Below are 11,313 nucleotides of genomic sequence, written 5' to 3'. Positions count from 1 at the left end.
ATCCTTTCTTTTTTAACATCAATGACCATTTTTGCAATTTTTAGGAAAAGCCCCCCCGGGATTAAAGAGACTGCTTTGCATTCCTCAATATCCATGAGCACAAAGTCAATAGAGAATCTAAACTTATTGGTCCTAACTAGAAAATCTTCAATTATTCCATATGGTTGCTATACACTCTCATTAGCCATTGTCAATGTCATGCTACTTAGGCTTCATGGTCACTTATCCTATTTTTTTCATGAGAGAAAAGGGAATAATGTTTATACTATCTCCTAGATCTAATAATCCATTATGCACATAAAGGTTTCCTAATGCTACAAGTATAATAAAGCTTATAGGATCCTTTGCTTTCCTTAGTAGGGTCGTGTATCTTTTCATTACATTCACCACTTATTTCTCCTTTCTTTCTCACCAAATTATTTTTTCTTTTCTTTATCTATTCTTTTTTCAAAAAGGATTTTTTTTTGTTTCTTTCATCCCTTTTTCTATTCCTTCTTCCTCTTCTTCCATGCTTTCATTATATTTTTCTTTTTCTTTAACTTTTTTGTTTTCTCTTTTTCTTTTAGACTGAACCTTGTTCTTTTCAAAAAAATAAATGATTAGAGTCTCGAAAGGTTGACCTATATCGGGTATCTCCGGATCTACGCTTATTTTCAACTCCCCGAAGCATTTCGTCGCTTACTACGCCCTTCCTCGTCTTTGGGTGCCTAGGTATCCACCATAAGCCTTTCTTCGTTTGAACCTCGCTCTTCACTTTAAGGCTATGCCATCCTAAGGTGCTGCTAGATGGAATGATCTTATCAACGTCCATGAATGAGAAATGATAGCATAAATCAAACTACCGAATCGAAAAAATTGAAGTGCTATCATATAACTTTGTATCGACTAAGTTCACGAGTTGGAGATAAGCAGACTCGAACCGCTATCTCCATACCTCTTGGTGCTAGAACATTGCAATGTTCCTTTGGATTTACCTAAGTGTTGGTCGTGAATCCTGTTTCTTGTTGTTCTGCTAGTTGCTTGGCCAACTGCCCCATGAGGCTTTAGTATTCTCTTGGTTCTTCAAGGAGGCTTGCATAAAGTTTTCTAGTGTATCCTTTAGTTTTGATGTTCTTCCATGTACTGAAGGTTAGTATTGTTGTTGTTGCTGGTTGGTTTTATTATTGTTGGAGGAAACATTATCTTGTTTCCATCCAAAGTTTTGTGTTGGATTGTTCCTTTATAATGAAACCCTAACTGATAAAGTATTCACTAAACTAGTCCAATCTTCTAGAAGGATGACCAGGAGCATGACATATGACCCAGGGCTAGGTCAGAATCATTCCATAGCCAGTGACTTAGAGCCCATTATGCCTCAGTAGATTACCAGGAGCACAAATTATTGAACCTGAGCACCAACTATTTACTCTGCTTTGTATTTTTGTAGAATAGGATTTAAATACCATAAATTAGGTTTGTACCAAACCCTAATTAAACCTAGCTTCTAGAAAGAGTCCCCACCCAAGTAACACTTCTCATATTAGGCACATGCTTAAATGTGAGAAGCATGACTCTCCTAGATCCACTATTAGTGGTGCCTAATTAGGGGCTTAGTTAGGCTTAGTTTGAATTTGAATTTCCCTCCCTTTGCTAATTCGTACGACACCTTAGACTATAAATAGAGTGTCTTGTTTCATGTAATTCACACTAGAATTTGAGTAAAAAAACTCTGTTGAAGTGAATCTCTGAGTAGCTATTTTTCCTCTTGGCAAAGAATGCTTCAAGTGGCAACTCCCTTCATCACTCATCTTGTAGCTCTCCTTCCCCAAGTGGCATGAATCCTCCACCCTTCCACCACCATGAATGTCTACAACCGCATAAGTCTTCCATTCCTCCTATCTCTTTCCATTCTCTTCCAATTTTGTCAATTCTTTTCTCTATTGAAAGTGTAATTTCGTTTCCATTTGTTCATTGTGTGTGTTTTTTCCTTTTGCTCTTTGAAGAGAACGTTCATAGTTACTTAACCATTTGGTTAAGTTCATGTCCAGTGGCGATTCTCACTGAGTCTTCACCATATTTTGTAATCAAAGTCCTAATCCAAGAAAAACCAAAAACTCAATGTTTGTGTTTACTAAATCAACTTACATCACTCTAGATCTTCCTTCCATGGTTGTTCATGTACCAAACTCTAAGCTAGGAGTGTGTCAGTAGTGCTCAATTCTAACACTCATTTCTTCTGACCAGGTTGTCTATGTTGTACTTGGTATTCTGTTGAAGCTAAAACATCAATTATTTTGGTTGCTTTCTCTACATCAAGTTCCATCATGGTTCTTGTTGCTATCGCATCTAATATCATTTTAGTGTCGTGCCTTAGACAATTGTGAAAGATACTTCGTTGAGTTATGTCTTTAAATCCATGGCTAGGACATCTTTTCAATAGCATCTTGAAGTGCTCCAGAATTCACATAAAGGCTCATTTGATCCTTCCCTAAATGTGGAAATGTCAGATTTAGCTTTCATAAAGCGATATAGTGGAAAAAATTATTTAGAAATTTTATTCAATATCATTCCAAGTGTTCAAGTTGTGGTTGGGGTAAGATTTAAGCCACTCTTTCACTTTGCTACCTAATGAGAAAGGGAATAATCTCAGGTAAACTGATTCCATGTCCCTTTTCTCAAATCACATTGTTCCAACCAATTTATAGAAAGTGGATAAATGAATGTATGGGTCCTTATGATCCATTCCTATGAACTGATGGCTACTGATTAAGCTCAAGAATGTTGGCTTCATTCCAATGATCTAGTTGTAACAAACATAATTATGCTTGAAAAGTATCTCGATCTTTGTTGCATAACATAATCTAATAAAATTCTCCTTGGAGCATTAAAAATCCCCCCTTCTTCATTATTCCTATTCTCAACCATGCTTTTTGTTTGGGTTGTATGACATTGAGATTTGGGTGAGGTTGGATCTGATAATTTTTCTTGATCTCCTTGGTTGTGTTTGATCTTTCTTCATTCTAGTCTCAAGGGTTTTTCAATATCTTTCTCAAACAATAGATCTTCTGAAGAGGACTTGTCTCTTGTTAGCATGCAATTATGCTATTTCTCAAAGAGATAAATTTTAACAAAATAGAATAAAACTAGAAAAATTGGTTAGAGGGTTAGAAGTTAGTCTAATCTAAACAACTAGGATAAGATTTACAATTAGAAAGTTAGTTATTTACAAATTTTACAATATGTACTTCTTCAAAATGAAAGATATAACTACTTGATATATCAATTAATTGTCCGACAATGATCCCAAAAACTTGATGATTTTTTATGTGGGCCAATTTAAAATCATTTTTCTCGGCAAGCGGACTGAGTCAACTGTAGTACAATTGAGAAGTGTCATATACAAAGGGAATTAACATTTACCAAATTTGTAATAGCTTTCAAGAAGAAGTGAAGCAAAGATACAAATTGGTTTCATATATTGTTATAATTAAGTATACAAATTTTAATATAATATTTAGTGAAGGGTGAAGCTTTGTCAAAGAAATGAAGTAAAAGGATAATCAGTATAACATAAGTGTTGGGATTGAAAAAACTTTGTGAATCTCTTTCATTATCGTTATTTATAAATACTATATTTGTTCCAAGCTCTTTGTTTCTTATGACTAAACCAAGTCGATTCCACGTACGAGGTTATCTAGAACAGTAAACTATCACAATCAATTTCTTTAACCATAATAACTTATTTCTACATTAAGATAGAATAATTGACCATATTTTCAGCTCCACGCTTTGTGGCTATTAAGATATAGGCCGACTTGATAGATTTCAAATACATGAACTCACCTTCCGGCCTCATTCATGCTCCAAGGGCATCAATGGTTGTTACTCACTATTAAGCATTAAGCATACTATCAAATCGATAGAGCTTGAATCTAAAATGAAAACACGTATTCATAAACAACAATAACTTAAGAAATATCACATTGTTATTCATTCCCAACAGGATAAGTTTAGCAACTCATAGTAAATCTTATAATGAAACTTAAGAATAATAAGCTAAAGAACAAAAAACATGGATCCCTAGATGTTGTTGGCCAGCTTAGGATTTTGATCCTTTCCTTCAAATTTTGTCTCTGCTTTAGCCTTTAGGCTTGATTTGATGACCTGATGACTCTGAAACTCAGCCTCTCCTGAACCTAAATGTTCCGAACTTATTATTCAGAACTATTTGTTTTGAGCTCTTAATGATCTCTAACCCTCGATACTTTGAATGAGACCCCGAGGTCTCTATTTATAGATTTTAGAAAGGGGTTCTAGCAGATTTAACTTTCAGTGCTTCCTTGGATTAAAGTGTTCAGGGATTTGGCTGGGATTTGCTTTAGGTTGAGCCTAACACAACCCTTTCTTAACCTTGAAGTCTTCTTTGGCTTGGGATCTGCTTCAAGCCAAGCCTAAGCAAATGTGAATCCTTCTCTTTTTGGTCCAGGTTGGCTCCAAGCCTCTTCTAAGAGAATCTAAGCTTTCTTCATGTTGAAGGCCTCTTTTCGCTCAACCATTTGAATTCGCTCAACTTTTAACTGTATTTTCTCGATACTTCCAGCTTCAATTCACTCATTGTATGTCATCAACGCTCAACGTTTTGGAAATTTCTTTAAAGCTTGTTCTTTGGATACAATCCACTTAGCCACTCCTCATGTGCTGAGCGGATTGGTCTTTTCTGATCTTTCACTTTGTTTGTTATTTTTCTTCTATTTTTACAAGATTTCCTCTCATTCTTCTTCTCCTTAGCTCCTCTTAAGTCAACCCTTGCTTTGTGGGGTTTTGCATGCCTTTAAGGTCAATTTTATATGTATTTTACACATTATGCATGCCTAACTTAAAGAGGATTTTTACAAAAATTTAGATCTTACCAATCATGCTTTTCTCCACATCGTTAAGGGGCAAACTTATTATTGTGAGTGAGTTTGACGTAAGCATATTTAGTCGTTGTCTCACCCTTGCTTGTGCAGGTCCGTGAGCACGCTACAACCTGAGTGCCTTGTTGTCCTTGCTTTGCTTCAATGAGGGAGAACCTTTGCCATGGCCACTGCACTACAACCATGTCTTGGTTGAGTGCGAAATATTTCCAATAGTTAAACTATCATGTTTTTTCTAAAGAATAGTACTTAATAATTGTACTTAGAGGACCTTTGAAACAATTAGTACTCTTCTCCTCTTCTTGGTATCTTGGACTCTTCCCGCTATATTGGGTTTTCAATCATCAGGTTCACTAGCTTGGGCTTGGGCTAGTTCTTCGGTTGTGGGATATGAGCTCTCACTTATCTTGCTTGGCCAGATTCAACTCTCGGCTTCTAGGTTTAGAATCAACTCTCGGGTGGGTGTGTCTACTGCAAGGGGCTCCGATGATAAAGTCAGAATCAGTTTGCTTAATTATCAGATAGAATTCACTCTACTTACCTCTGAAGCAGGTCACCTATTTATAGCGCTCACTTATTAGACTTTTGACTTAATTGGGCTTTTACTCTTTTTGCGCCTTGTAATTATTAAATATATTGTAGATGTATTAGACCTATATATTAACTTTGGTACAATATTTCCTAATTTTATTATTTATTTATTTTAATTTAATTTTTGACAACCTCTCAACTTTTAGTCTTTCGACCTATTCAATAAAATAATGGTTTGAAATTATAAAAGTAATGTTTACTACCCTTAAAATTGTCTAACGTGAAAAGTGCAGTGTTTACATAAATTCTTTCTTAAATCTATGTAAAAATATCTATTTTTTATATTAGTTGTTGAACCGATGTAAAGAGAAGTTACTTTTTTACATCATTAACATTTATGTTTGATATAAAAATGATTTGATTTGACTCAAATAATTAATATAAAAAGTTAATGGAAAAACAACTAACATGCTAAAAGATGACAATGAGAACAAATATATATATATATATATATATATATAATACAAATTTTATTAAATGTTATGATAAAAAGAAAGTGTTTGGTAAAAGAGGAGGGAATAATACAGTTCATTCGTCACTTGCCATGCATGACATCTCAGCCACCATGAATGAATAAAATTCAATGCTCTTACCTTTGGAAATTCACCCCAAAGATTCTTCATTATGTAGATTGTATAACCTAGCCTTGACGTGCTACTAACTCCTTTGTTTACTTATTCTTTTGCATTTCGTATTAGTGTGAAGATTCTTAAATAATGGAATCAAACTCAACTTTTAAAAAAGTTAATTCTTTAATGGCTGTGGTGATTGAGAGGCCAGAGATTCCAAACCAAATATATGATTAATTAATATCTTAATTCAACTAATTAATACTCTGATCTCCCTTTTTGTTTGTTAATTAACTTGATCAGTTATTTGGTCACATTAATTATTCTTTTTCTGTATCTTTTAGCAAAGCCTTAATGGTGCAAGGTCATTTTCAGTGGAAAATAGAGTGGTCTAGATGAACCATTTTGAGAGAGAAAGAGAGAGGTTCCTTTGTACCATAAAAAGGAGCGGTTTCCTTTGGTTAGGCGAAATTCACGGATTTCTCACACCTAGTCTTTATTATTTTTGAATACGACATAAAGTTGTATCATATCATATATCACAGCTAAGAACTACCAATATATATATATATATATATATATATATATATATATATATATATATATATATCACAGCTAAGCTTTTTTTTTCAATACTATGTCACATCTAAGATGACACTATATCACAATAAAACATTTTTAAAAAAACAGTGTTATTCTTGCTCTAAATATTAAACAATTATACCATTTCTTATTATGAGATATAGCAAGTGAGAAAGGAAACTACGAAATCAAAAAAATGTTTTTCTAGAAAAAATATTTTTTTTTTTATATAAAAAGAAAGTATAAATATAAGATTAGAGCAAGTAATTAAATATAAAAAAACAATAACCTGCTGAGCTCAATATAAATAATAATAATAATAATAATATTTATATCTGAGACCAATAAGATCATTATATATATATTACAAGAAAATCATAAAATAGAAACCAATTTTAGAAACTAAAACAAATAGTTTATAAATTAATTTCTATTATTGTTAAATGGTTTATAAATTGGGTATTTAATTAGCTACCAAGATTTTTGCTACCAAATTTAGAATCTAAATAATTGGTAGTTAAAACTTTGGTAACTAATTAGATACCAATTTAGAAACTATTTAATAATAATAGAAACTAATTTAGAAACCAAAAAATTTTGTAGTCTCTAAAATGGTATCTAATTTAGTCACTATAACAACTAATTATTTTTTGTCTCTAAAATTGGTTTCTATTTCATGATTTTCTTTTATATATATATATATATATATATATATATAAATTGATGCCGGCTTTCTATTCACGGATTCATATATTATGAACTTTTGGTTGTAAAAGTATAAATGATGTAATTATGGTCATATACCTAAGAACTTGATAGTGGTGTTTGAAGAAATAAAATAAAAAATTATTAACAAATATAGTGAGAATTGGTAAAATAAATATAATTATGAGAAATTGATGAAAGTGAGAGGGCAAGGTTGAAGAAGACGTTTGCCTAACTATATAGTTGTTGAACTTGTTATTCTTTCTTTTCTTTTCTATTTTGAAAGTTTCGAATGTTTTTGGCATTGATGAAATGATGAATGGATGAGGAAATAGGGATAGCGGTAGCACAGGAAAGTGGATAGGGAAGGAGCACGTCTCTTCAATTGACCTAGTTGTGTTTGGCATTTTCCTTGTGTTTATTCTTTATTATCAAACAATGTCCAACTTCTATTCTTTTTAACTAAATTATCACTTTAATTCCTCAAAACTATAAATGCTGCGTTAATTCTTCAAATTTAAACATCTTAAGTTAATCTCCAAAATGATAGATAGATATCTTAATTTCATAATTTATACTTATTTCAATATCTCAAAATATACATTAATATTATCATTTTATTTATACTTTTTTTAATTTTAGACTATACAAATATGGATATTCACTTTCAAGTATTATTTTGTTCAAAGAGAAACTTAAAGACAAAATTATAAAGTTCTCTATTTTCAAATTAAATATGAAATTTAGACTTAATTATTTAGGTATCATTGCATCACTATATATGTCATATTTTCTTACTATGAACATCTTTAATGTAAAGATATTAAGAAGACTCTTGACTTTAAGCATTAGGTTTCATAAAAAAAAATGTAAAGATCTTTGAAGACTCTGCAATTTAAGTATTAGGTTTTATAAAAAAAAAAAAAAAACTTGCATTACGAACAAAATAATGTAGTGCAGGAGTAAAAACTGAGTCTTGCATAAGATATTGACTTCTAACAATAAAATACAATATTTTAGATGGGGTTTTCATTTTTTAAGTTGTAAAAATTGAATTGTATATAAATATTTATAAAGGTGTGGGTTCTTATAGATCTTATCATCGGAATAAAAGATGTACAAAATACATTCTCACTTGTCCAAAAGTGATGTTGCACAGTTCGACTCATTTTGGCTCTCAGAAGTACTTTGACCATTCATGGATGTTCTCCTTCCCTACACCAATAAATGGAGGTACATGTAACCTCTTACATAAATAATATTGTTATTCTATAATCTCGAAATTTAATGTGTTATTGTAACTGATAATTAATTATTTTTATTATGAATTAACTAATCATTAATTTTCTTAATTGTAAAGACCTAGTCAAAAATGTTGGCCAACCACTTCAATGTAGAAGAGGTCAATTGACCTATTTGGGATAGTAAATAAAACCCCAAGCCTTGAGCCTGATAAGGCATGAGGCTTTTGCTATGCATGATTTCTACCCAAAACTATATTTATATGAATAATTCAATTCATTCAAGAATTAAGAACAAATGGAGGTATTGTAATGCAAAAAAAAAGTTCTATGTTTGCAAATAACGGTTATTTATGCACCTATCATTAAAAGTTCCTAAATATGGCGATGATTTAGTAGTTGAACCATTACTAAAATTTTGTTAACCAACAATGGTTGGGAGAAAATGTCGTTAAAAAATTGCTCAAAATGACAACAGTTAGGAGAAATGTCATTAAAAGTTTTTGAGGCATACATGAGTTGAAATGTCCTTAATTACGTAATTTTGGACCGCTCAACTCGCTTAGGAGAGTTGTATCTTGCTCAGGCGAGATTGTATAAGTGGAATCTCTCCTAAGCAATATTTGTCTAGTTTGGGCAAGATTACTCCATAGAGCACCCCTTATCAATTATTTAACTCGCCTAGGCGAATTATAACTTGCCCAAGCGCGTTTCCTTGCACTAAAAAATTATGCATTTATACGAAATCATGGATTTTATCAACTAATCTAAAAACAAAAATTAAAATAAACAAATTAACACTAAATGAATGAAAGTTATATTGGGTTGCCTCCTCGAAAGCACTTGTTTAACATAATATAACATGATTCCTTTTTCACTAAGGTTCATTTAAAAGAATCACAATAGTGAGTTCTTCCTTCTTATTACCCAAATATGGCTTCACCCTTTGACCATTTACTATCCAGCTTCTATGTGATATTGAATCTTCTAACTCCATTGCTCCATAAGGCTTAACTTCCTTCACAATATAAGGTCCTGACCACTTAGATTTTAACTTTCCAAGAAAAAGTCTCAATCTAGAATTAAATAACAACATAGATTGGCCAAAAATTCTTTCCAAAATCTTCTTGTCATGATATTTCTGTGTGCGTTCCTTGTAGAGCTTTAAGGAACTATATGCATTTAATCTCATCTCCTTAAGTTTATGAATTTGGATTTTTCTCTTCTCCCTAACAGCTTTAGCATCTAAATTTAACATCTTCAATGCCCAATATGCCTTGTATTCCAATTCCACTAGAAGATGACATGTTTTCCCATATATAAACTAAAATGGATAAAAAACAGTAGGGGTTTTATATGATGTTCTATAAGCCAACAAAGTTTCATCAAGCTTGATCAACCAATCTTTCACGGATGATGCCACTATTTTCTCTAAAATTTTCTTTATTTCTCTATTATAAACTTTTGCCTGCCCATTGTGATAGGATGAACAGATGCCAAAGAACAGGAAGCATCTCTAGAAGATACAAAACATTCAAGAAATTGAAGTTTTTTATTGTTAGGGCATTGATTTCATAAGACTACTGCTATCTTCTTTTTCAAATGAGTATATATTGTTGGCAATAGAGTATGTCTATACATGGGTAGAAGCAATTCCATCACAGAAAGCATATGCTAAGACAATCATTAAATTCCTTAAAAGGAATCTTTTTTGCAGGTTTGGTACTCCTAGAGTATTGATTAGTGATGGTGGTTCTCACTTTTGTAATACCCAGCTAAAGAAAATCTTAGAAATTTATGGGGTTAGTCATAAAGTAGCTTCAGCTTATCATCCACAAACAAATGGGCAGGCAAAGTTTCTAATAGATAAATAAAGAAAATTTTAGAGAAAATAGTGGCCTCATTTGGAAAAGATTGGTCAATCAAGCTTGATGAAACTTTGTGGGCTTATAGGACTGCATATAAAACCCCTACCGCTCTTTATCCATTTCAGTTAAATATGAGGCGTGAGGCATAACCCTAAAAATCATTGAGAGAATAGAAAGAGATAGAAAACCCTAAAGGAGGCAGTCGTCAATGAGAAACATCCTGGATCTTCTTTTCTTGTTTTCCATGCTTGTAATGGACAACATGAGTGGCTAATTTTCCCTCTGGGTTTGTTCAAACTCTTATGTATTTAGGTGATATTTATCTATAGTTTTTCATTTCTTCATTGATGATTGGTATTATCATTTTGTTCTCAAAGCTTGAATTATTCATCATTTTGATCCTTAGATCTGACTGGAAAGTATTTATAAGAATCTGACCTAAATGATAATACTTAACATATTTGAATGCTAGGAATAGATTTGAAATGTTAATTGCTTTATAACATTTGTTCACAATGATAAGGAGCTTTAAAAATATGCGAGGAATCGATATTTAAGAGTCTCTCTTAATAATTTTGTATACGAGGAATCGATATGAATGATTTTTATACGTGCATCAATATCAATCAAGGCTGAATATTATAATCTTTTTGTAAAAATACAGACGAGTGAGAAGGATGAACCCCAATCTCAATTGAATCACACAAATATTCTACTTTGCTTTATTTAAATTATTGCAAATTCATCGTACACAACAACTTTTCCAACAAACTTTTACATATTGTTTTGTATTTAGTGAATATTATACTTGAGAATTCAACTAATCCTTGTGGGTTCGATATCCGTCCTTAAGAATAAATTT

At 31.9% G+C, this 11,313-nt stretch overlaps 1 protein-coding gene across 1 annotated transcript; it reads right to left on the bottom strand.

Annotated features, from left to right (window-relative positions):
• Nucleotides 1-9,460: 9,460 nt before the first annotated feature.
• On the bottom strand, nucleotides 9,461-9,841 carry LOC150028685 (uncharacterized). The gene has a single exon (XM_090300054.1). It carries the CDS (start codon nucleotides 9,839-9,841, stop codon nucleotides 9,461-9,463), a length of 381 nt encoding a protein of 126 aa, XP_090156180.1.
• Between the last annotated feature and the right edge of the window lie 1,472 nt (nucleotides 9,842-11,313).

The sequence above is a fragment of the Phaseolus vulgaris genome, chromosome 3 (genome assembly GCF_051622355.1).
Source record: "Phaseolus vulgaris cultivar YP4 chromosome 3, ASM5162235v1, whole genome shotgun sequence".
In the NCBI taxonomy this organism is placed as follows: Eukaryota; Viridiplantae; Streptophyta; class Magnoliopsida; order Fabales; family Fabaceae; genus Phaseolus; species Phaseolus vulgaris.
This window is presented reverse-complemented; position numbering and strand designations above follow the sequence as displayed.